The 26,202-nt window shown below is 46.8% G+C and overlaps 2 protein-coding genes across 2 annotated transcripts in view; both read right to left on the bottom strand.

Annotated features, from left to right (window-relative positions):
• Positions 1 to 17,508, bottom strand: part of CRISPLD2 (cysteine rich secretory protein LCCL domain containing 2) — a 28,751-nt gene extending 11,243 nt beyond the window's left edge. Inside the window, exons 1-10 of the mRNA XM_021408696.1 lie at positions 17,410 to 17,508; positions 16,554 to 16,793; positions 12,462 to 12,784; positions 7,271 to 7,389; positions 5,425 to 5,557; positions 5,201 to 5,316; positions 3,562 to 3,662; positions 2,244 to 2,402; positions 1,265 to 1,325; positions 606 to 672 (exon numbers count right to left, since the gene is read on the bottom strand). Coding sequence (XP_021264371.1) covers positions 606 to 672; positions 1,265 to 1,325; positions 2,244 to 2,402; positions 3,562 to 3,662; positions 5,201 to 5,316; positions 5,425 to 5,557; positions 7,271 to 7,389; positions 12,462 to 12,704 — 999 coding nt within the window. The 5' untranslated portion in view covers positions 12,705 to 12,784; positions 16,554 to 16,793; positions 17,410 to 17,508. The remainder of the gene's footprint in view (positions 1 to 605; positions 673 to 1,264; positions 1,326 to 2,243; positions 2,403 to 3,561; positions 3,663 to 5,200; positions 5,317 to 5,424; positions 5,558 to 7,270; positions 7,390 to 12,461; positions 12,785 to 16,553; positions 16,794 to 17,409) is intronic.
• Positions 22,088 to 26,202, bottom strand: part of USP10 (ubiquitin specific peptidase 10) — a 46,581-nt gene continuing 42,466 nt past the window's right edge. The window contains exons 13-14 of the mRNA XM_021408992.1: positions 25,300 to 25,365; positions 22,088 to 23,226 (exon numbers count right to left, since the gene is read on the bottom strand). Of these exons, the coding sequence (XP_021264667.1) occupies positions 23,039 to 23,226; positions 25,300 to 25,365 (254 nt within the window). The 3' untranslated portion in view covers positions 22,088 to 23,038. The remainder of the gene's footprint in view (positions 23,227 to 25,299; positions 25,366 to 26,202) is intronic.

Raw genomic sequence — 26,202 nt, 5'->3', positions numbered from 1 at the left:
TTTCCAGTGCTCAACAGAATATTCAAACTCAAGATATTTCTGCTGAAACCACTTGCAGGAGGAGGATATCTGCAATCACAGAAGTTGCAGGGCAAAAATGTGTTGTGTAGTCACACACCCATGGCGAGAATGGGGAAAGCAACCACGCTGAGCACAAATACCCCGTTGTCTTCAACCTTCCTTCACTCCAAAAGTACTTTTGATGGGAAAACAGTGCTAGCTCAGGATCCAGCAAATCATCCCAAGATATTTCATTCTTTCAGTGTTTGTAGTGTGAAGTTTCTTTTCAAATTGACCGCACGAAAGAAGAGACCCTTATAAGAGACGTCTAATGCTCCCTACCCCTCACTCCCCATGGGTTTTATTGCACATTAAGGGCTTTTATGACAGAATCAAGATTGGAATCACTTTGCCTTTCCAGACTGCTTCTTTTTTCATCACTAAGATGAGGAAAATACAGATAACCTTTATTAACACCCATTTATAGCACCACAACTGGAGAATATGAAAAGCCAAATTACATTAAAATTCTTGGCATTTCCCATTTCTGCCATTACCACTAACTTCCCACAAATTGCATCTATAATCTTTTAAAAAGTACTTACACTCTCATAATAAAATGTTCCAAAGATCTTTCCCTTACTGTACAAGCAGCCAGCTGGGCACAGATACCTAGTAAAGATATATATCTTTGAGGGTGGCGAAAAAACAATTCAAGAAAAACAGACTTTGACTCTATTTCATTTAATAGTCATTCCATTCATTTCATGTAACTCTTCCATTTAAAAACAAGATTGCAAAATAACTACTTTTTAGAACAGCTTCTCCACCCTCCTTGAAAAACCCAACCAATATTTAGATTCTGTGGATTTGGTTTTTCTCCAAGTGATAAACTGTCCCGTTCTTTGCAGAAACCTTAACCAGAAGTTCTCGACTGCCTGGGAGGGGACGAGCCATGAATTATTGGTCTGGCTTGGACAGCAGCGGAACGCACAAGAAAGGTTCAGAAGTGACTCTGCCAAAATTTATTAAATGATTTTGGACACCTGGAACTGTGGGTCATGATGGCTGCATAAAAAACTGAGTCACTTTGCTGCTAGGCTTGGCTGAGGGCTTTATGTTTAGAAAAATTAAGGCTTTTTTCAAAGAGATCTATTTAGTTGCAAAAAATATATAGTACAGACTACGCCTTGTTTGCAAGAACCCCAAAATTTTTAGCCCACTTTTCCCTGTGCTGCTCCAAGATGTATCAATAAAACGTTACCTGTTGCATGTTGAGCCTCTGCATTTGTCTCTCATCTTGGTCTCACAGGTAATGACTTGTGCTGGGGGAAAAATAACAATTTAAATGAAAAAAAAATAACAAAAGACAGCACACATTAAAAACAGTATGTTGTAAGTAGAAAGAGACCGTCACATCCTGCTTCGGGCACCATGTGCCTTTCCCAGAGGTCTTTGGTGCAGTGAGATTAAATCTCAGTGCAGACCAAGCAGCCTGGAGCTGTTGGTGCCTCTTGATCTATTCACCCAAGAAAGGTGTTTTTGGGAGTATTAACAGTGAAGAAGCATTTGACAGCCAAAGGCTTTGATTTACAGCCTGAGGTCTGCAGACAGTATCTCTCATTCTCCATTTAATTACAGACTCCTGAGATGCTGGTGGGTACACTTGAAAAGGATGTATTTGCTTGTCTCACCTTGTTTTCAGAAAGACTGGTTCAATGAACTGAACACAACTAAGTACTACCAACAGCACATATCACTTCAGAAATCATAGAATGGCTTGGGTTGGAAAGGCCCTCAAAAATTGTCTAGTTCCAACCCCTGCCACAAAAAGTCTTTACAAGCAAGAAATAGAAAGGAAACCAACTAAAATCCCCAGAAAACTGTGAAAAGGGTAATGCTGAATACAGAGAATTTTAAATGGGAAATGAAATAAATGCTTCCTAGATCAACTACTGATCAGTGATCATCAGTACTTCCTTTAGATGCTCTGTCCCTGGAGGTGTTCCAGGGTGGGTTGGATGGGGCTATGGGCAATCTGAGGTGTCTGATTTAGTGGATGGCAACCCAGCCTGCAGCAGGGGTTGGAGCTGGGAGGTCTTTGAGGTAGGTCTCTTCCAAACCAACCATTCTGTGGTTCTAGGATCCTTAAAGAACAGATGGGTATTGCAGATCGATGTGCAGGTGGCTTTTGAAAGTTTTCTGCTTACTTCTGAAAGAACAAAATCAAGAGGCTGCCTTACTCATGTAGGAGTTAGAGGTGGTTTTCTTGGGCTTGATGGGTCTGCTGGGCTCATTCTCTGGAGGGTGGAACCACACAGGATTGTGCTCTGCGAGCTGTGGAGTCTCCACTTCGTTGGTCTCGTCCGTCTCAGTGATGTAGGTGTCTTCATAACGATAATCTTGTTAGAAGGGAGAAATTAATAAAAATAATTGCAGCGTTCACATCAAGTGGGAAATCAGATTTCTCTATCAGAATGGCCTCAGCACCGGACACTTGCCAAGTCCCAGTTCAGTTGTCCAAAGTGTCTCCATCTCCCTGAGCCCTCGCCTCTCACAGTGCCTCCTATCCTTGGAGCTCCCACCCCCCATAGTGCCCCAATCCCTCATAGCCTCCCGCTGCATAACCAACAGCCTGCTGTTGCAGCCCAGCAGAAGGATTTGGGAAACGAAGCCAGAAGAATTCATTCCACATGGCTGTTTCTCAGCAAAACCTTATGCTGCTTTTATCCTCAGCAATGAGGAAGGAGACGATGCAAAGAAATGGATGACGAGAGGCTCGCAACACAGCACTGATGCGCCCCATTGCAGTTCCCATCTGCAACCCGAGGACTTCCCCCAGCCCCAGGCAGAAAGTGATCAATGCAGCAAAATAACGCTCTGCTTTAGGCAAGCCTCCAGGGAGCCGCCTGCTTCTAAAATCCCAGCTCTTCATGAAGCAAAACACATGGAAAGGAAAAAAAAACAACCCTGGATGCATGACCCCAGAAAATCCCGCGTGCTCAGAGAGCAGCGCTTCTTCACTGGAGATTTCCCAGCAGCAATAATATTTTTCACTCCGTGTCTATTGACCGCTATTCCAACGCAGCTCCTCCTCTCCTCCCAGAGACATGAATCGCTGTGTTTGATTTGCAGCCGTGAAAACCAAAGGGAGGAAAAAAAAAAAGTAAAAAAAAAAAAAAGAAGAAGAAGAAGAAGAAGAAGAAGAAGAAGAGGGAATCGCTCGTCCCTGGCCAGGCTCTGCCCACCCACGTCGCCTCCAGTAAGCGCTGGAGGAACATTCCCTTCCCAAACAAACCCTGCGAGGATGGGAGCGCTCCTGCCTGCAGCCTGCCAGCCCCCAAGCCCTGCCCCAGCTCCCAGCCAAACCCAAGCAGCTCCTCCATCCCGCGATCACTCGCGTTTTCACGTCAAATCAGAGCCTTTCAGGTGGTGATTTACCATTACATCACGATGCCTAATTATCCAGGGTGGGTAATTAAAAGCTGCGACTGCTTTGAATGAAACGTTTCCAGGTGAAAGCTGGCTCCTGCACAGCACCCTGACCCCAGCCCCACGTACCTTTGTAGCAGAGGTTGTTCTGGCAGCCACCCCCATAGCTGGGGGGGCACTCGGAGCAGGGGCGGCCGTTCTTGTATGGGGCTTCTCCGATCCAGTTGCCTCTGCAAGCACAGGAGCAATGCATGCCCATCAGATAGCCCTCCAAGCCCCAAATTCTTCAGTCACTGTCACTGAGGGTGTGGGGAAAATGGGATTTTCTGCTTCCCATGCACAGATAAATGTGGAAAAGACAGTTTGTCCCCTTTCCATCCAACACTTGCTTTCAGCCATCCTATCCAAGTTGCCAATCTCCCATCATTATCTGCAGTCCCCATGCAGGTTCGTAGGCCAGGCAGGAGTACAGCTCTTGCCATTGAGGAGCTGTTTCATTTCCCACCTGGAACCATCCCCAAGAGCAAGGTGCAGAAATCCACACCTCCCCCCTGCACAACTGCACCGTCTGGGAAGCAGAGCAGCTCTGTGTCTTCCTCCTCGCCCAGCCCTGCCAACAATTTTGCCTCTGAGGCTGCAGAAACATCGTCCCAGTCCAGAGCAACAGAGCAAAGGGCAACAGAAAGCCCAGCAAAGCTTTGTAAGGAAAATGGTCTTCCTCATTTCACCTTCAAGACGATGATTTTAGGAGTTTCCTTAAATGAACAGTGTGAAATATCACTTTTACATTAAACTCCACTGTGAATACTGTGATTCAGTAAGCAGAAGTAACTCAGCGGATTACTGCATTTTCTCAAGGAAGAACCCAATAACAAAAGCCCTCCTTGGCCCTCTCTGTTGCAAGCATTAGGGGCTGAGGAGGTGAACGGAGCTGGAGCTCAGCCTGTGGCTCTGAACCCTTCAGTTATTGCTCTTTCAGCCGTCTCCACCTATAAGGCTAGATGAGGACAATGCACACAGATGCCAGAGTGAAGAGATTAAGCAGAAATGGCAAAAAGAGAGTGTTTTTCCATCCAGCAGGACGGTGTGCGGAGCAGCCCAGCCTGCAGTGGGAATTCTGTGGGAGACAATGGGATTCCCTGCGAGGAGCAGGTTGCTAAATCCCATCAAACTGCCCGGCAGCATCAGCAGCCAAGGTGGGGAGGGGGTTTCAGCAACCCACCCGTGGGCACTGCCTGGATCGCGCTGCGAGCTCTGGGTTTGGCTGCCAGCCCTATATCCACACATCTTTTATCTCAGCAGCATTCTGCCCTAAGACTTCCAGTGGCTCTGAGCCAGACATAGTGATTTCCCTATTTCTTTTTTTCTTTTTTGGTGAGTTTTAAACTGTAAGCAATCCTACTATTTCTTCTGTAGCTGGGGCACTGCTGCTGCTGCTGGGAGGGCAGGCAGCAGCGTTAATCAGCCCCATCCCTCCCAGCTGCAGAGCCTCGCCTGGCAGCACGCTCTACTCCAACCTCGCCATCTCCTGCTCTCCTTGCCATGGCAGCAACATCAAAGCTGCAGCCTGGCCCCGGCCCCTCCTTCGCTTTTCCAGGCAGTGCTCAGCAGTGTTGAACCAGCTCCGTGCTGCAGTCTAAAGTAAAAATTTAAAGCCACAACCGCCAGTCTAGACTGCCTGAAATCTCTTCCCCAGATCCCGGGCTAGTTAAGTAACCTGCCAGCTCAGGGTCTGGGAAAGCTGCAGGGCCCAGCCCATCCGCCTTACTTGGGTGAGTAGTTGCAGACCAGGTAGACGGCGTTCTCCCAGATCTCTCCCCAGACGTTCATCTGCTTGCAGACATTCACAGCACAGCCAATTTTGTTTGTCGTGGCCCAGACTATCTGCAAGGACAACGCGCTTATTGAGAACGAGCAAGAAATGGGCACGTGCCGCAGTGACACAGGATGCAGAGGGAATGCGGAGTATGGATACAAATGCATCTCTTTTACCTGGGTGTAATGCGTGCACATGGGGCCTGTGCATTTATCTGGGCACCACGGGTTGCACTCGTGGGGGTATGGGTATGAGTAATCCTTGACTTCGTCGTACCAGGACTGCACATGGAAAGCAGGAGAGCGATACCTGGAGGAGCAAAGGGCAGGCACAGCTGAGAACACCCACCCTCAAGTTATCACCAACCCCTCTCACAAGTGACCCAACAAGCACCTGTGCTCTCCTGGCTTATTGCAATGCAGCGTCTCAGTTTTTAACACAAGCTTTGTGAATTTTATATTAAAGTTTCTTGAGGCAAGTTCGTCCCATTGAGAAAGTGCTGCTTAAAAAAAAAACTCGGTAATGTGGTCTAAGAGTCAGGAAAAAAATCTCACTGAAAATGTTAAAGACGATTTCTTCCCCAAAATTCACAGCCCCGGTCTGACTTTCTGTATTATTTATAGGTTTGACATGTTCTTCAAACACCGCTGACCTGAAATGTCCTCCTGCCTTTTCCACCCAACTACACAAAACTTCTCGTTTGGCAGAAAGCTGTATTTTGAAAGTAAACAGAAGTGAAGGTTTGCCAAACAACTTCACCTGAAAGCCACCATGTACCTACTTCACCACTGGGCCATCTGCTAAATCTGGGCGTCCATTACCAGTTCCAACTATAAGACCTCTGAAAGGAAGCGAGATTTTCCCACTCCCATCAAACCAAGGGGTAGTGCAGAGCAGATGGGGCACTGCGCATGCTCCCCAACTCATTGCAGCTATTTCTCCATGCAGCAAGCTCCTGCGTGTGCTGCATGTACTCAGTGCAAACTATGCACAATGCTTTGCAATCTGAGGCAGCACTGGTATTACTTGTGCTGCTTGGGAGAATGCAAATGGTGTTAAAATTATCTGGAGGAATGTGCTGGCATTTTGCATGCTATGTACACAGTGAGCAAGTAGAGCAATCTGCAAATTCCGTCTCAAAGGAGAAGAGCATTTCAAACGCTTTTTATTGCTTTCATCAGCTCACACGAAGCAAGCAGCCAGCAATACAAATGATATCATTACCAACTGTAGTTTGCTCTTCCAGCCAACTCTTCATTAAAAATCATTCATTAGAAGTATTTTAAAAACATGAATCTCATGATGTCATTAAGTGAATACTTTCCGAATTCTATTTTACAAAAGAGGAAATGGAGGCAATCAAGTTATGGCCCGTTCCTGAAAGCACTGAGATAAATCTGATTTCTTTTTCCTCCCAGTGATTGCAATGGGAGCAAGATTGGATCTACCACCATCAGGAACCCATGGCCATCTTGAGTGCTTGTAGGGGAGCCAAGAACAGCCTGATCTTTTGATTTTGTTTCCAATGGATTAACCACTCAACTTTCCAATGATTATTTAATTCTGCCAACGCAAACGAGCCTGATTTTTTATATCAGGCCAATTTCACACCAGCAAATTTCCATTACTTTCAACCAAGCGGTACCCAATTTACAATAGCATACCTTGCTGATCCATTAAAGTTTCCATGCACGTACAAAATGTTTGCTTTACAAAGTAGGCTTAGCCTGTAAAGCCTTAATGACAAGGGCATAACAATAAGCAAATTTCACCATAAGATGAAGTAGAAAATCCCTTTGGAAGTCTTAATTTCATCTTTCCCAGCTGGATTAACAAGTCTAGCTTGAAAATCCTCCCCAGAAAGATGAAAAAAATAAATAAATGTGCAAAGTGCTTTCAATAAAGAAAAATTAAGAGCTGAGTAAATATTTACAGGAAATATGGCAAGAGAAAAATCAAAAGATTTACATGAATTCTCAACCAGCAGCAGTGACTGTTAGCAAGGAGTTTCCCAGCTCTTACCTGCCCCAGTGAACAGCCAGGTTCTGTCCAATGGACCTAATGAGGGCACCGGGCCCATGGTCCCAGATGCACTGCTGAGCCCAGGATTGGGCTGATCTTTCCAGTTCATCGTCCCAGGTCTACAGGAGCAGGGGAGGGAAAAGAACAGGTCAGTTCATCCTCTTAAGTGTGTTAGATTGAGAGAGTCAACCAGCAGCTATGAGTGGAGAAAGTGAGACTGAAGTACAGCTCACTCTGGTGCCCAGCCTTGTGATGTCAGCATGTTTCAGTGATGTACTCAAACCTAAGTACAAGTTTCTGAAGACATCTCCCTGCCACAGAAGCACAAGGTTCTACAGGACCTCTTACTTTTCCTCCTCAATGATGTGCTTCTTAGGAAGTACTCTGCATAGGTCAGCGTAACAAATAGCTCTGGCAAGACCTCAAGAACTCCTCTAGACAATCCACCCTAAAATACAGCGAGACATTCTTGGCACGTGGTTTTCTAATCCAGTCAAAAAATATAGAAATAAATAATCAGACGTCCTAGTGTTTTCCTCATGGCACCTATATTTTACATCTGCAAGATCTGCAACACGCAGTAAGTGCCTCAGTGCATGATTTTCCATCTGTTGTCCATAACATCAGGACATTTCCTTGCTTTCCCACCCCCTGGGACTGCAGCAGTGAATGTGGATGGGTACAGCCCATGCCCCTAAGCAAGGGATGAGCATGTAGCCGCTGTGCCAGCTTGGGGCTGAGCCTCACTGCTCCTATCTCCTCTTCTCCTCCCCAGGTAACTGTTGAGTCAACCGATGGACTCAGTCTAACTCAGAGGTGGCAAAGTCCCAAAACTTCTAAGCCATGATCACCCTCATTAAAATCGGCATCGGGTTAGAAGTGATAAATCCCATTGAAGTTCCCATTAAGGCATCAGACCTCACTGAGTATCACCCAGTTAGAAGCCAAATGAGATCTCAGAATCTATCCAACAGCAAATACAAAAGCAGTCTCTCTTGGCTTTTCAATCCAGGAGTGTATTTGTTTTAAAGGCCAGACTTGCTGGATCCGGTAGACAATGCTCTGAATTCATTGTGTGATCACTGACAGCTGCTCTATTCAAAATGGTCCTAGGAGGATAATTCGTTGGGATTAAAATGAAATTGCACGTTCCTACAAATAAAACCAGAGAAGAGAGACCACTCACTTCCAGAGCCAGATTACAGCCCCTTTGGACATTGCAACCAGCTGATCCCTCCCAGTCCCACCTTCTGCATAAGAAAAGCAAATTCTCATCTCAACCATATTAAAGGAGCAATCAGAAACCACTCAGAAGGCATTTAGGCTCTCTAAAACTTGCAAAATATCAAGCGCTTATACCAAGCAAGCACTGAGCACAGTCTCAGGCAGTTCCAACTGGGATGTGGAACAATAGGAAAATGCCATGTCTCCTGGAGCTTGGTGTGTCTACACCATCTTCAGAAGGTAAAGATGAGCTCACTGAACCAAGCTAACAGCCCATACCTCTGAGAAGAGCTTATCATTAAGGCCACTCAGCAAACTGAATTCCAGCAACATCCAGAGCTGCTCTGAGCTCAGGAGCTTGGCTTTGAACTGAGCAGAGGCCAAGCAAATTCTGCAAAACCCCATGTGGACACAGCTCCGACAGCGGGAACGAAACCATTTTCCATCTCAGGCCTCCAACTCCTTGAAGGTGTATGGGATCTGACCCACCGCACCCACATTTCCAAACCTCTGTTTGGAGCAGACTATTGCAATTGTGCCCAGACACACAGCCTTTTGTGGTCTCCCACTTTGTGCAACAGGCAATGGCCGGCCACAGTCCGCCTTCCCATCCAACACACAAGCCACAGAAACTCTCCCAAGACGTTACGCGCCGCTGGGACTTCAGACTTTCTAGCAGAGCACTATTCCCTGCAGCCTCAAAGGCGGAGGCATTCCAAGTCTCCTAATTTAATGCAGAGACGTTAAGAGCAATAGGCTATTAAATGGAAATTGATGTGAGCATACGTTACATCTTCCTTTGATGCCAATGGATAAAATAAATGAGGTTGGACAAAAGACACTCAACAGGCAATTGGGAGCGAGCTACGTTTTTGCATGGCTTTGTGCTTGATGAGTAGAGAAGCTCATTTCTGCAGGCGTCAGATTACAAAGCCATCCCATTTAAATTAGAGCTGTTATTTGCCTATTTCTTCTCAGACGTGAATGCGGTCAGGAGCCTGGAATAATTTCAGAGCAATAAACATTAAAAAAAAAAAAAAGATTTCAGACTTTCCCAGCTACTCTTGCAAGTATTCTTTATGCCAATATTCAAAGGAGTATCTATGAAGACTACCGGAACCAGAGGAGCAGTGCATTCTACACTCAGTGTCTTACATCCCCTCTGCAACAGACTGTCAAAGCAGCTTCTTGCTGACTGGGGGACAACACACAGCATGAAGTTATTCTAAGTAAGATTGCATTCAAATTCTCCCCTTTTCCATTGAGGTTTTCTGCTATCAGACCACTCTGAACACAAGCAGCTCCCTTGTTTTGAAGACACCCAGTCAGCCCAGCACACTGACCTCTCAAGCAGGGGTTTCTAAGAGCCTGTCAGTATGTAAGATTCCAAGTGATTTAGTACGTGGACTTTCCTTTTTACTCCTGCAGATCTGGAGCTGACTTTCAAAATCTGGTATGCACTGTACGTGTAAAATATATGCATTGCATCCCTACCTTATAATGCAATTATCCTATAATGCAATTAAAAGGCTCCACCCTACTGTTAAGAGGAAGGATGGATACCTTAGACACAAAGAGCTCTTTTTCTTCCAGCAGTCTGTACCGAGAACAATTTTGTTTTAACCATCTGTCTTTGGGCCTCCACAAGAGGAAAGATTTCTGCCTTTCATCACTGCTGAAAGCCATCTGAAAAGGTCAGGGTGTCTTAGGAACTGCTATGTTCTTTCTACGCTGGGTTCATTAATGAGGAGTTTGTTATGGTCCTGGCTCCTGCCCACCACTGTTACATGATCCAAAGCCACAATGGAAGTGTTGCTCACAGAGATGCTGTAGGGTTTGAGCAACTACACCGGGAGGATAAACGCTGCTCACGCCCGGCCTATGACGAAGTCAATATCTCAGTTTCCACCAGTGCTGACTATATGTGCTGCCTTTTAATTAAGTATACAAACCCAGCAGCAAAACTGTTTCTTTCTCCACTTCTTCTCTCCGCTTTACTTTTATCCTGTATGCATATGCAGTAACTCTTTTGATCCCTGTGTAAGTCATGGGACTTACTGTGCATTGCATTCATATTCATAGCCTCCTCTGACAGTAGTAGATAAATACGTCCTTTTCCTGGTTTATCTTAGCTCCCTTTGTCACTTAAATACATCAGATACAGAACTGGGGCATTCGCAAGGCTGAGTTTGGAGGCTGATGGCCAGGAACACGTTCTACCTCGTCATCCACAAATTAGTGCTGCACGTCGCCTGTGATGCTCCATGTTGGCTCCAAAGGGAAAGAGAAAAGTTTATATACGGTGCTAAAGACAGACCATCCTCTTAAACAAGTCCAAATGAGAAATGTCCTATGCAGAACAAAGGATTAAAGTGAAATTCACGTTCAGAATACACGCTGCATTTCCAAGTAACGTTGGGTAAACACGACGACATGAAAGACTGATTATAGCCCTTCCAAGGAGCACCGTCTTATACTCAGCTTCTTTCTTCGCAGCATATAGGGCCCTTTCATTTGCCCTCAATCGGCCAGAAAGCCACTAGAAAAGCACACTGAGCAAAGACAAACATAAAAGCGCGACCGCGCTGTGAGCGTAAATAGCAGCCGGCCAGTGGGCAGTCCGCAACTGCAGCCCTCTCAGATCCTCCGAGCCAACCAAAACACGCTTGGCTTTCTCATGCCTTGTGTTTACTCTCTGGAAATTAATCAAATCACCTCTTCTCTGGCAGCATCCTTCGGGCTGCCTGCTGGAGGATGGGTGCCTGCTGAGGAGGAGAGGCACAAGGCAGCGGTTCTTAGAAAGACATGTGATTTCTGACATGAGATGGAGCACCAGCGGTGTGACCGCTCATGGGAAGCCACCGAAGAACAATTGCCCTTCCCTACTGCCCTCTGCTCGCTCTTCTCTTTTGCCTTTCCCCACAGTCACTACAGGGAGAATTTTCCATTTGCAGTATTCATTTCAGCGCAGCTGGCAAGCGACTCCACATTACGAGTGCTATTTCTCCTACCCTTTTAAACGCGGTCTTAACAAATCATTACTCATCCAATCTGTCAGCAGGAGCACATGGCTGAAGTCAGGCTAGCTTCAGTCATAACTATATTTGCACATTGGGAAAAGGCACACACAAAAAAATTATTTGCCTGCATCATTCTCTGGCCCCACAATGTTTGGAGGGCTTGTCAAAAATAGCTCAAAGTAGGGTCTCTGGCATCAGGTGAGAAAAAACTATTTGTCTGAACTGTTGACGGTAAAGGCATGTTTCATACCAATACTTCTAAGTTCTCCCTCTGAAGTGGGAGAATCCATTGACCAAACTTTTATTTTGGTTTCTTGAGCTACAGAAAGCCAATAGTGCTGACCCATCCACCTCCGAGCTCCCCAGAGCCCTGCCAGCAACTTCCAGTGACTGAGCTCTGCAGACGGAGCCACATAGGAATCATAGAAAGGAATGATCAGATGGATTGGGTTGGAAGGGACCTCAAAGATCACATCCCTTGAGCACTGCTGGGCTGAGGGCTGGGCAGATCCCCAGCAGTGTCATGGACATGACGTCCCAGAACACCAGTCACAACAATTTGAAAGCTCTAACAGGGAAAACATGGGTTAAATACTGGGGAAACATTCATGCTTTTATGACATTAAGGTAATGGAAGAACCTGCTGAGGCAAGCTGTGGAATTGCCATCACTGGAGAAGTGTCCAGGGCTGGGCCAGACATTAGTTTATGAATAATGGAACCAGTCCTGAAACTATGCAGCGGATGGACGAGATGACCCGATCGCTGCCCATTCCAAGCAAAACAACCCAATGATCTGAAGCATCGCTCACTCTGGAATGAAACCGCACCAGGAAACCTCTCGAGAAAAGCTTACTTCAGAGGAAATTTGCTGCACCTCCTGCACTATGAGGAAAACTGAAGTTAGAAAAAGTAGAAATAAAGCTAGGCATCAGAAGCTGTACTCACCATGTATTCCATATTGGAGGCTGATGGATACACTTGACCTCTTAGTTTATTGTGGAGCATCAATATCTCCTGTCGGTCTGAAAACAGAATGGCTCTCTTGGATCTGGAGTGAGCTTCCCCATCCTGATATTTGCTCAAAATGCTCTCCAGGTGACTCGAGTTGGGCAAGATAAAGCAGTGGGCTGCATTTGCAAGGAGCAGGACACATCCAAGAGGCAGGATCCAAGGCAGGGCAGGATCCATGGCTCCTCTACAGCGGGCAGAAGTGGAATGAAGGCGGCAGAAAGGTTTCCTGTCAGGGACTCTGGTGGCTCAGCACAGACCTGGGCGTGGGGGAGAAACAGGTAGTGAGAACAGAAGCTCTTGGTCTGATCCCCACCGAGGAAGCCACGCAACGCAGATTTTTGCTCAAAAAAGGTGTATAAAATATTATTGTCCTGCTCGAGGTAGAACTGAGCACCACCAGAGGTGATGGGAATTCAGCTTATTACCCCAATGGCGCTGGGTTGGGAGCATTGCTTGGGAAGCACTCAGGCACAGTGCTGGGTGCTCATCCACCAAAGGCACCGGGGTGCACTCAGCAATGCCCAGAATAACCCCATTTCTGCCCCTCTGCAGACACAGAAGGAGATGTTTGAAGCTATTTCCCCCGAGAGCAGTTATGAAAGAGGAGAACGGATCTGAATAAAAGGGAAAGTAAAATTCCCAGCGAGGCGGATCGCCGAGGTCAGAGAGCAGCAGGAGCTATTTGGAGGCCCCGCTCTGCCAATTGGCTGCAGCCGAGCAGCTGCCAGACTCCGTGCAAGCGGCTGTGCATGTGAAATGTCATCGTAACGCCGAACGCTCGCAGTTCCCGCTGGCAAATGACGCACCGGGGTGCTCGCTGACGCTGTGCAGGAGCGTGGCCAGTGGGTGAGTTATGGTGAGGAGGAGAGGAGATGGAGCACCCGGCCTCCCCCGGGCAGGAGATCAGGCGTTCCTAGGGACGACCTGCTCGGTTTGATGGCTGCGTTTCATCCCCATCCCCTTCTGGCAAGCTCTGTGAGGCTCCACCTGCCATTTTCCAATAATTCCTCCCTTCCTCTCCCTCCCTCCCTCCCCACGTTCTGTCTGATGAGCCTTGCTCAGCTCGGCTGGCATTATTCAGATCACGGGCAGCTTAGGGAAGCGAGCATGGGCTGCTGTATGGCTCTGGGGCCTCTGTAGGATGGGATCTAAGAGCAGCCAGAACAGAGAATCACAGAATCATTAAGGCTGGAAAAGACCACTAAGATCATGTAGTCCAACCCCAACCCATCCCCACCATGCCCAATATCCATGTCCCTTAGTGCCACATCTCCATGCTGAACGATAACACTGTTATGAAGGTGGTGAGAGCACACCATCAGGAGCTATCAGAAAAGCTTCAGCCCGGTGCCACGAGGTTGGACACAGTTCCAAATCCCCTATTCCCCAGAACCAACAGCATCCACAAAGCAGAGCAGCCAGCATGAAGGTGCTTTGCTCAGGTGGAAAAACTCTACAGCCATCGAGCAGCACTGAAAACATGCAGGACGTCTACACAAAAGAGCAGAAGTCCCTGTTCAGGGCTTTGGACTGTAATAAGGCAGAATGAAAACCAGCTGCCGTCAGCCTCCCTGCAGGCAGAGCATTAAGCCTTTGCCGCGGTAGGACAACGTAGGAATATCATTTGCTAAGTTTAGGTAACAGCTGCTCGCTGTTTCCTGCAGAGCAAGCCCAGCACACGCTCCTCATCCCCAGGCACACCTGGAGGCTGGGATATTCAGTGGCCTGGGGGCAAACCCTGCTTTAAACTCATTCCTTTCCCAGCCTCGAGCGCTGCCTTCCCCCAGAACAGGAGCCCGACTTTCTAACAGCGGGGCAGCGCGGCCGCCGCTTCTCTAGACTATCTGACCCAAATCCCGGCAACAGTTCCTACTTTGAGGCACTTCCCTAGGAGTTTAAAAATAGACGCATTGCCACCGCCGCTTACAATGCAGCCATTTAGCACTGCAGCCTGCAGCCTGCCCTGTAGGTAGAGCAGGAGGGAACAGACGGCCAACGTACGCTGCCGTCGTACCCCTTCATTTGGCCGGGTGCCCTCGGCTAAACAGGAGCCCGTACCCACCACCCATCTAAGGCAAACACTGAACTTACAGAAAGGGCAGCCTGCAAAGCCAGCTGCTGCCCCATCGCAGAGCCCCAGGACCGAGCCAACACGGCTGGGTTTGACCGGAGCCCTGCAACAAATGGTGTGTTATTTCCCGGTGATGTTGTTCCCTGTATCTTGCTTTGCACCGCCCTAAAATTGGGTCATTTGAGCAGTGTTATTCACTATGGGTGTTCAAGCCAATTGCCATTCACTGGCTGGAGGTGAGGTGCAGGGAAAGTCCAAGGGAAGGGTGAGGGGATGGGAGCAAAGAGAATCATAGAATCATAAAGGTTTTAAAAAACCCTTAAGATCCACAAGCACAACCCAACCCATCCCACCATGCCCACTGACCACGTCCCCCAGTGCCACATCTCCACAGTTTTGGAACAGCCCAGGGACGGTGACTCCACCACTCCCTGGGCAGCCTGTGCCAATGCCCAACCACTCTTTTGGAGAAGAAATTTTTCCTAATATCCAACCTGAAAGAGCTCCCGTGCCAAAGGTTAACTGAAAGCAGCAGAGAGATGCTCACATTTCAGCTCTCTTTGAGTTCAGACATCCATCTGCTCACCACCCCCTGACAGCCTCACGCCCAGGTGCAGCCAAACACTGGGCCATGTGTCATTGCTCAGCCAGCCCAGCGCTGGGGCAAAGCCTCCGGGCTGCACTAGGAACTCCTCGTCAGGGAAGATGGAAAGCACGTTGCCTTTGGGATGAGATTTGGCATTTTTCAGGGAGAATGTTCAGCTGACAGTCAGCTGAGCGAGGCTGTGCTGTTATTTTCAAGGTTTTGGGAGCAGCGTTATGCAGCCTCCCTTTAACTGCACCAGGCTCCCGATGCTGGTGCCAGGTACACATCTGGGAGCGCTCAGAAATGGGTGAGTCGGCAGAAAGCAGCTCCCAAATGCTCAGTGAGGCATAGCCAAGCCGGGACAGGGGGAGCTTCTACCGGGCTCTGAGGAAGTGAAAAAGCAGCGAAAAGATTATTTATAGAAAGCCATTTCCACAGCTCAGGGCTGGAGCTGCATGTCACAGGGAGCAGAGGAGCTGGGGGCTGGCAGCAGCGCTGCCTTCTGCCTTTCATTACGTCCTTGCTTCACCCTCGCGCAGCTATTGATCTTCAGCTGCCTCCTGGGGAGCACACGAGCAGGCTGTGCTCCTCCATATGGGAAACATCTGCAGCCAAAGCATCCCGAGAGCTGGGAGCGATGCGTGGGGCAGGCTGATGCTGCGGGGAAACGCACGTGTTAGCACCGAGAGCAGCAAAGCAGTGGGGAGCCCACCTGGGGTCAAGCCGATCCCTGTGCAAAGAACTCGAAAGCCACAATGGAATCATAGAATAACCCGGGCTGGAAGGGACCCATAAGGGTCATTGAGTCCAACTCCTAATGCACTTCATGCAGGAACTGAGATGCACACATTTAATGCTTTACAGAATGGCCCCGGCTTCAAAAGAAGAGGGGGATGAGAAGTTCCTTGGGTTCAGCATCCTCAAGGCCACATGGCCACATCTGGCTCTGCCACTGCAGTCCACTCCCACGGAGCCCAAGTGGCTGAGATGCTATGCAAAACCACATGAAAAACCCACTAGGAACAGATGCACCATGTGACAACGCCGTGAAATTCCTTCTAGACAGGACTTCAGAGCCGCACAAAGTCCGGCTCCCTGGAGCAGAACAGATGTGCCTATGGGCAGCCAACTGCTGCAGCATCCCTTAGGTTGGTCAATCTCCCCCCCTACACAAGCCCTTCCCATCCATTGGAGATGAACGCACATCAGTCCTTCATCACCCTCTGCAGATCGCACGCTCGGACGGCACGGTGCTGCTTCACACTGCACAGACAGCTTTTTGGAGAAGTTACTCACGCTGTGCCAGCCCGAACGCACAGAGGCACTCCTCGCACCCACCCCAGAGCACACTTCAGAGGCTTGCACTCACCTCGCCGAGCGCTTCCCGGGAAGCTGTTGCTCCTCCAAGCCTGCTGGTGGGAAATAAATTATATAGCTGCAATACTTCAGCGAGGAGCGGGGAAAGGATGCAGGGAGCCCGGGGAGGTGTGGGGACGCGAGGTCTCGGCTCAGCGGCGAGCACCAACTGCGGTCTCGCAGAGCTCCCCAGTGGTATTTATGCTCTCCAGGCAAAGAGGACAACTCTGGATCTTCCCGTTTGGCAGCCGGCCTGTGAAACAGAAGGGAAAAAAAAAAAAAAAATGGAAGGAAAAAAAAAAGCAAAAAAAAAAAAAAAAAAGGAGGCAGGAGCAAGGAGCAGAGGGGTGTCGTTTCGCGTCGCATCGGGGTTGGAAGACACTCATTGGGGAGAGGAAAGTTAGGACCGTCCTCCCGAAGGCTGTAACGCAACACCCAGCGAGAGGAGGAGGAGGAGGAGGAGGAGGCGGCAGGAGCGGGGCAGCAGCCCCATATAAGCAGGGTTACCCACAGGCAGCTTGCAGGCAGGGCTGCTGCCCAGCCCCGCTCCCTGCCACGGGGGTTCAGCAGTGATGAGTTTGATTTAAAAAAACCCAGTTTAGGGTGCTTTTTTTTTTTTTTTTGCACAGGACAGAAGCCAGCTATGTCCTCCGGGCTGCTGGCACAGCCGTTCCCAGCGCTCCATAGGAAAAGCCCAGCGATGTCCCAGCCAGGCAGTGTCACTCCTTTTCTTGCCCAGCTGGGCAAAGGCAGATTTATTTCCCCTCTCCAGCCCGCTCCTGGAGCTCGCCCAGCGCTGATGTTCCCTTCACACAAACACAGCTACCAGCAAGAAAAGCAGCAGCGAGCAAAGCATCGGGCAAGCTCACCTCTGCTGCAGGATGCCCCAAGAGCCCAGCGCAGCCTCCCAGCACGATCCTTCCCTGTGGCTGCAGCCCTGCATGCACTGTTGAAACGTGGTTTTATACCCTGCGAAAGGAAATGACTGAGCAAGAGATCTTATTTTTTTTCTTCTTCTTCTTTTTTTTTTTCTTTTGATCATACAAACAGGAAAAACAAAGTGGTACCGTGAGTAACTGCATGAGTGCATCACAGCACTTGGTGCAGCAGCTGTTGATCCATGGTAGGATGCTGCCACGACAGCACCCGGTCCTTCCCGTGTGGTTTCTGGAGAAAGAGAGCCCTTCCATTCTTCTAAACAACAAATTATTTCTTTACACAAAACAGCAGCCAATGTTACGTACAGTTTACAGCCTTCTAAGATTCTGCCAATGAACACAACGATGCTTATCAAAGCTGTTCGTTATCAAGTGAGCAAAGCAGAACTCCCCCTGAAATGGTGCCCCTGGAGCCAGGTCCATGGCACCGCTCTTGATTTAACCTCATGCACCATTGTCCCAAGAACTTCTGCAGAAACAGCAGCAGATTCTCATCCCTTGGGGATCTTCAGCACTGTGCTGTGGCTTTTAACCCACAATGAGACATGGAGGCATTGATGGAAAGGACCACTGAGATCACCAAGTCCAGCTGCACCCCACCATGCCCACTCACCATGTCAGTACCGTGTCACTCACGCACGTTGCAGTGTCCCCACTCAGCCCCACCAGTACAGGCACCAGCCCCTGCTGTTTGCTCTCCCAAATGCGTTTACTGGGAGTACTTCGGCACAAATTATGAACCGACAACACTTGCTCCATCATTTCCAACGGGCGATTTGGTGCAATTTGGGCAGCTGGCTCCCAAATGGTTGAGATGCTGCCCCAGCTGTGGGCCATTCCAAGGACAAAACGGGGCTTTGCTTTGACATCTCTGCATCCTCCTGATGATCTCTCGCTGCTCCAGCAGGGCTGACTCACAGGCTCTGGAGGTGCTTCTCACCACGCTTGCCAGAAAGTTGATTTGCTCATTTACTCTCTCACGTAGCAGCACACTAATTATTTCCAGATTTCTGAGGAACGCCGCGTTTTGTCATCGCCATGAATGTTCCTATTGGAAATTATTCACAGAATCGTAAAGGTTGGAAAAGACCTCTGCAATCGCCAAGCCCAACCCATCCCACCGTGCCCATTGACCGCGTCCCTCAGTGCCACATCCCCACGGCTCTGGGACACCCCCAGGGACAGGGACTCCCCCACCTCCCTGGGCAGCCTATGACAATGCATCACTGCTCTTCCAGAGGAAGAAACCGTTCCTAATCTCCAACCTGAACCTCTCTCCTGATGCAACTTAAGGCCATTACTTCATAGCTCTGACCCATCCTACGTAAATTCTCCATCAACCCCACTGCCATGCAAATATTTGGTGTTTTGTGTATTTTCTACCATATATCCATGCAGTCTCCCCGTGCCCAGGGGCCTTCAGGGATGAGCACAGCTCCCAATGAGGCTTTTATTCATCCCATTTTGTTGCGAGTCAGCACTTTCAGGTCCTGCATTCGACCAAAGCCAAAACAATCAGAAGTTACTTTTAATCACTCAGCGTTATTACTGCCTTGATTATAACGTCTCGGTTTCATATGTGGTAAAAGCCACATAAAGCAGGCTGTATCTGTAAGTACATATTAGGAGAAGACGCTTTTAATGAAATATCCAATGAATAGGGAGGAACACAGATTTTACTATTCGCCCCTAATTGAACACGCAGACAGCACGTCTTGGTTTTCAACCTAAATTCCCCATTATTTCTTATTCCAGTATGAGCTCAGCAACCCCAGTACTGCAGCAAAGTGAAGAATGGGGAATAGACACAAAGCCAGGGCACCGACTCACAGCACCTGGCTCCAGCACTGAGGGGTGCAGGGGGACAACGTGGCTGGAGCAAGCCACTGATAAAACATCTTGAGATTTGATTCCCCAAAGCTTGTACTATACAGACAACGCACAAATAAAAACGCCGGCCAGGAAGACAAAGAAACGAGCAGAAAAGCCACAGAAACGTCAGGAAGTTGATTGCTGAATTTGGGGGGCACGGCTGAGCCCACTGAGCGCCGATGGGACAGGAACTGAACGCGACAAAGCCCTTCCCCTCGGTACTGCCATGGCCACATCTCTGTTCTCATCCACAGCAAGAGATGCTGCAACACTGTAAAAGCTCCTTGTTTGTTTGTTTTTTTTTTTTTTTCCTACAGCCCCCTCCTCAAATTTTCTTTTCTTTCCCTCTTTCCCCCCTTTTCTCTTTATTTCCCCTTTCTCCTCCTTTCCCCTTTCTTTTTCTCTCCAATACTTTCCTTTTTTTGCCCTTCTCTCTCCCTTTTTTTTCCCCTTTCCCCCTCCACTTTTCCTCCTTTTTGTTCCTATCTACCCCCCTTACCCTCCCCCCTTTTTATTTCCATTTTTTTCCCTTTTTTCTCCTTTCAAAAGCAAGCAACCAGTGGAGGTCTTCAGACCAAACCAGCTCAGAAACACAAACCAGGCTCTCATCTTCAAGAGATCCTACCCCAGAATAGGTGAACCGCAACCACCACCTCTGCAATGCCCAATGTGTGCATCTGCTAAAACCCTGCCCGCATCCCTCGGGCCATAAAAGCCAAGGATTGTATCACAGGGACCCCCACAACACCCTGGGAATGCTCACTGTGTGCCATAGGCACGACGCTGCGATGCACGGAGCCGTTGACGCACGCAACCATCCAAGTGTGCCACCACTGCCCTCTGCAGTGGCCTGGATACACGTACAGATGGGAAGAGCCCTATGGGAAGGGATCCGCTGGGCAATTAAGTGAAAAAGAAGCGCAATTTCTTTAACTATTAAAAGCTACAATCTCTTAGACAACAGAAAAATGAAAGCCACAGCTTCTCCCGTCCCCAAATAGCTCCAGATACTGGAAGCCTTTCTCCCCCACCCCACCCAAGCGTTCCCAATTTACGCTCTGAGATTTTTCTAACAGCATTTCCACTGTATTTTTTTTTTTTCCTTTTGGGGAGTTTGGGGTGGTTTTCCTTCTTTGACATAACTGCAGACGCAGAGAATAATCAGCAGGCTGCAAAGCGCTCAGTTTGGAAGGATTTAATAAGGAAAAGAAACAGTGGTGGTGTGTGTGTGTGTCAGACTCGCCACGTGGTTCGTACTTTTTTCCCCTTTTGAGTAATACACTGCAGAAGACAGATTTTAGCAACAAGGGTAATACCCTTACCGAAAGTCAACGAAATTAATGCCATCTGAACAACCTCCACTCCTTGCTGAGGATCTCAGTGCTTGCCTTTGCACTCGGCCATTACTCATTTATAATTAACAACACCTGCAACCTATCAACAAAATGCACAGAGACAGCAAACTGCACAGAGACAGCAAACTGCACTTGTGCAGCTGTCTGAAGAAGAGAGCTCCTTGTTTACAGCACTCTCTGTTCCTTCAGTGTCTTCCAATTCCATTTAACACCTAAGGGGAGCTCCTGTTCCCTAGTTAGGAGACAATTTTTGCAACGGGCCTACGTGGGTCTCTTCTGAACAGAAAAGCTTTAGGGTATCCAACACTACCCACAAAAGCTTCAAGTTTTGGGTCATTGGTCAAAACCCCCATTTGTTGCAAGGACCCACTAGCAAGCAGCGATCACCTGCCCTTTCCCCTGGCACACATGGATGTGCAAAATCCTCATTTTTTATGCTGCTATGGCACGGCAAGACCAATGGTTGCACAAAGCTGCTGCCATTGTGTCTCTGAAGCAGCCACTGCAATGGCAAGAGCACAGCAAACCTACGTTACCAGAAATGCCCCTTTCACAACCCACTGGAGATGCAGGTGAGCACCAGATGAACATCCTCCATCTTCCAACAGCACAAAAATGGGAGTTCTGCAGTGCAATCGAGCAGCACACTCATCCCTACAAGAGAACAGCACAGAAAAGTCCCACACACGTCAGTAGGGCTTGCCCTGCTCCAGCAGCTCCGTGCATGCAGACTGCAGCTCATTTGTTCCTGCTGCAGGAGCTATGCATGCACCAGCACAACCCTGCACAACCAAAGCATCCGGGACTCACCATCACTTCACTCCTTTCAAGGAAGCAGCCATGAATAAGCTTCCTGTCTTTTGTAAGGTGACTAATTCTTGCTTTGTTTGGGCAGAAAACAGAGACAAGTGTTGTAACCTGCGGCACTTACAGAGCTGCTTCCTTTCCCTTGAAAAACCCAACATGACCTTCCATAGAACCACACGGGTTGGCACTGGTGCCAGCCCTTCAAAAACCCAACATCCCTTTTCATAGAACCACTGGGGTTGGCGCAGGTGCCAGCCCTTCAAAAACCCAACATCCCTTTTCATAGAACCACTGGGGTTGGCGCAGGTGCCAGCCCTCCACGCAGGACACTGAGGGCATCGCTCCCCATGGGCCGCAGCCCCAGCAAGAGCCCCCTCCTCCAAGGTTGGTTACATTTCAACACCAAATAGGAACACTTCTGAAGCTTCAAGGAGATGTGAAAGACAAAAAGCATCTGCACTTCGTTTGAGGAACATTACCTGCACCTCCTAGAAATCTCCTCGTGGCACTTTTGACGAGTTCTCGAGGCCAGAATTTACACTAGAGGAAAAACAAAACCCACGCAAACACACACCTTAAACCAACTTTGTGACTTTTATTGATGGGCGACAACTTTATACTTCTAGATATCACTAAACTGTGTACAATTAGGAACTCAACATTATAGGAGAGCAGACAGCAAAATTAAACAAAGCAGACTTAAAGAAATATCAATCTTAATTATTTTGCCCATTTTTTTTCTTTTAAATTTCATGTACACAGAAGCATAAATGCAGTTTGAAATTTCATAATAGCAATAAAGTTACAATCACCCATCTATATAGACTAACATCTTAACTCCAAATATTTGATCTGCAATGTGTACTTAAGCAGTTTCTCATCACACAATTATTAAAATGTGTCTTCCTATCAGGAACCAGCAACTCTGCATTTTGTACGTTTGTACATGTTTTGAAGCACGTAGGACCATCTCCATCTCATACACATTGGCTCATGTTTTACCACTTATCAAAAACTATTTTGGGGAAGCAGAGAGCGCTTTTTATTTTTTTTATTTTTTTTTTTAATTTTTATTTTTAATTAAGTAAAGATAAAACATTTTCACAGAAATCTACAAGTTCTGTTGCTGGTGCAGGGTTTTCTTCTACTACGCAATTAGAAAGTGGGATTCAAATGCAAACCCCCTGTTTATTATCTTAGGATTCAGCATTAATTCAGATTTTTTTTTTTTAATTTTTTACTTTTTTTATTTTATTTATTTTTGTGATTCACGAGACTCGAGTCTTTCAACCAAGTGACTCCGTTCCGCAAAGTCGAAGTCAACACAAACTACGTTGTGCACAAACCCCAAGGCAGTTTCCTTTTTCGCTCTATCCCATAGTTGCAAGGGAGGAAAAAAAAATAAAAATAAAAAAAAAAAAGAAATTCACTCAAAAGAGCATTTACAGGAGGAGGAAGAAAAGTTAGTGATAGTTGGCGTTCTACAAAGCAGGTATCTCGCACACACAGCTTAAAAGGGAGAAGTTTCACAGCAGGTCGACTCGGCGGTAGTACAGGAGGTAGGCTGTGCGCTCTGCAGACGGCTTCACCACCTGGTACTGGTTGATCACCTTCACTGCCTGGTCATCGATGCGTAACCAGCCGTTGAGCCCGATTTGGAAGACGTCCGTAGTGTAATGGCCACCAGTTGCGCTGTTGCCGTGATGATAAACAACTGTGAAAAGGGAGAGATTGGTGAGGCGCGGGTACGTCGCACATCGACACCCACTGCCAGGTAAAAGGATGGGAAGAAAGGTCTCATTCTGCTTTGATTCAACCAGGCAGTACTGTGTAATGTTTCTGCAGCATACCAAATCTGATGAGTCTGAAGGACACAAGTGAATTAAGAAAGCCAAGTGCCATAACCCATAAGGCAATTTATTAAAAAAATAAATTGGAACAATCTACATAAGAGTCTATAAAGAAAACTATAAAGCCTATAGTCTATGATAAAGTCTATAAAGAAAGACCATAGCGCAGTCCAGAAGGCAAACAATCTTCTAAATATTTGAAGATAAAAATGAGAGGACATCAAGCCACACAGAACACTGTTCAAATTCTGCCAATTATAAAGCCAATTATTCTACCTATGATCATTTCGTTTCGTCTTAACTAGGATTTTATTCTGAAAACAGGTTCTGTTGAAGTGCCCATCTACACATTTCCCATTTATTAGTTCTCAGTAATCTGCTTCAAATTTTGAATGGAACACATCTGTTTAACTACCAACACTGCTGCTTCCAAAAGGGAACCAAGCTGTCTTCTCTCCTCAATTATCTCCACATCCAAAATGTTTTCAGAACAGAGGGCTCAGCTCTCCTTACAAAAACCAAACCCAAAGTTTAATACTGAGCTCTCAGCATTACGTGTGGACAGTGCTTCCAAATGGAAGAGATCTACATACCTAAATCTAAGGATTCATGAAGAAATTGCATTTAACTCTTTCTTGGAGTATGTGCCCATACAGAAAGCACTGACATACCAGAAGTATGGCCATTGCCAAAAATATGTATTTAAGAAACAACTTTCAAACTGTCTTTTCAGTCTAAAAAACACACTTCAAACTTACTCCGATTTTCTTCACTTGTACAAAACCAAATGTTTTACAGTAATATGAATCAAAGAGACAAAATTTTGGGGAATTTACCAAATAAATCTTGAATTACTCATGTTCTAAAATTTATTTTAATCACTAGATAGTTCACAATACCTGAAACATATTTGTTCAAATCATCTAAGCTCAGTGTCTGTGATGAGAACGCCTCGCTTGCCAGAAAACTGTATTGTACTCTTCCACAGAAGGAGTTAAAAAACAATCAGAGTGCAAACACATTTTCTTCATGCCATTTTAAACACGGTTTCCAAACCTGCCCCATGAAAATCACTTCCAATAAAAAAAAATTACACTGCCACAAACAGTTCTGGTTGTTCACGAGAGCCAGGTGCGTTTTTTTCCTTCTGTAACCTCAGCAGTAACAAAACTACACCCAAATCACCAAGTCACACACGGCTACCACTACTGGCACAGAATTAGTGACATGGAAGTTAAAAGCTCTGGATTCTCCTAGTTTATCATGTTCTCCTAAGGTCAACAGAAAAGCAGGTGCAAATTGTGAACTGCAGAGGAGTGTAAAACCTCAGGAAATTCATTACTGCCTACTCTGTTCAATATGAAAATGCTGCTCCTGAATACTTAGAGCTTCCAATCTTAACTACCCATTTCAGTATTTCACATACATCACAGACTCTTAAGAACATCATTTCCTCACACAAATATCATCATCTCCTCCAAGTTAAACCTCTCCTCCTACAGCACGCTACTCACAGACTGCCAGCAATACTCATCTTGAGGGTTCAAAGGAACGTGATGCCAGCATTCAGACAGCTATTTCAATACCTAGATGAAACATCATTCCAAGAACTTAGGGTATGTTTTAGGCATAGTTATATTACAGCTGTATCTCAGCTGCTGCTGCTATTTTTCAGGGTGGATCTGCTACAGAACTTCTGTATGAGTTTCAAGCTGGAACAGTCAGCATATAAATACAGATACAGCATTACAGGCCTATATGCACATACACACCAAAAAAATCACTAAATAAGAGAATTCGACACCCAGAAATCATTTCAATTTTAAAATAATTTTGTAATTTAGAAGAAAATATTATGTAATCCACAGGGTTTCTAGAATTCTACATGTAGAACTTGTATTTGCAATACAGGGACAAGAGGCACATAGATAAAATACCTGCAAAGAGCCGGTAGGTTCTTTGGCCTTTAAAAATTTTACTTTTCACACCAGGAGATAGTAGCTCTGGAGGAGGAAGAAGAGTCACAAAGGCAACAGTTAGCAAATTCAGAAATTCAGTTTCAACAGAGATCAATTATTTCTAACAGAATCCAACATCAGAATAAACAGAGAAAGTTCATCCGAAATGTTTCCTCTGGCTTTTAAATAAGGTTCAAGATTCTGACATCTGGTGACGAAGGCAATTTACTTTGAAGCCTGCTGAAAGCAGAACTTCTTTCTTCCTGAGCTGGTTGGCTAACAGTCAGCTTGTCAGATCAAAAGAAAATGCATTTACCACTGCAAGCTTCTGATGCTGGATATATACAAGTTCTCACCCTTCATAAAACCAACAGTCCTTAAGATATTTATTAAGACACAAACCCTTATCCCTCACTAGTCTGCTTTCAGGCTGTATCTTCTATAAACTGCCTGTTTCCTTTCATCAGGCACTATTTATTGCAATAATTTACCACTTCCAAGTGAAATCTTACATGAAAATATGTAGTATTATTTGGCAACAGCCCTAAGTATGGACACGTCCTTCATTCAGGGGTCATTCCCAGCATTTGTCCTCATCAGTCTACAACCTCACTCCTTAGGTCTGCAGGAAGCTCTCACGTGGCTAACTCAATGTCTACGATGTGACAAAGGTTATAGGACCATTCACCATAACGTTCTTTGCACAATGGTGGCCCAAACCAACACATAGGCAGTGTGAGATTCGGCAGGATTGAATCTCCAGATACCTAAATATATTCTTTTAATGGAGGGAAAAAAAAGTACAAAAGATATCCAACAAAATTACTACGTTTCTAGGTGGCAATACCCTCCATGGAGAAGAAATCTTGTGCACAAGGCCAG

Source organism: Numida meleagris, chromosome 10, assembly GCF_002078875.1.
Source record: "Numida meleagris isolate 19003 breed g44 Domestic line chromosome 10, NumMel1.0, whole genome shotgun sequence".
NCBI classification, from domain to species: domain Eukaryota; kingdom Metazoa; phylum Chordata; class Aves; order Galliformes; family Numididae; genus Numida; species Numida meleagris.
This window is presented reverse-complemented; position numbering and strand designations above follow the sequence as displayed.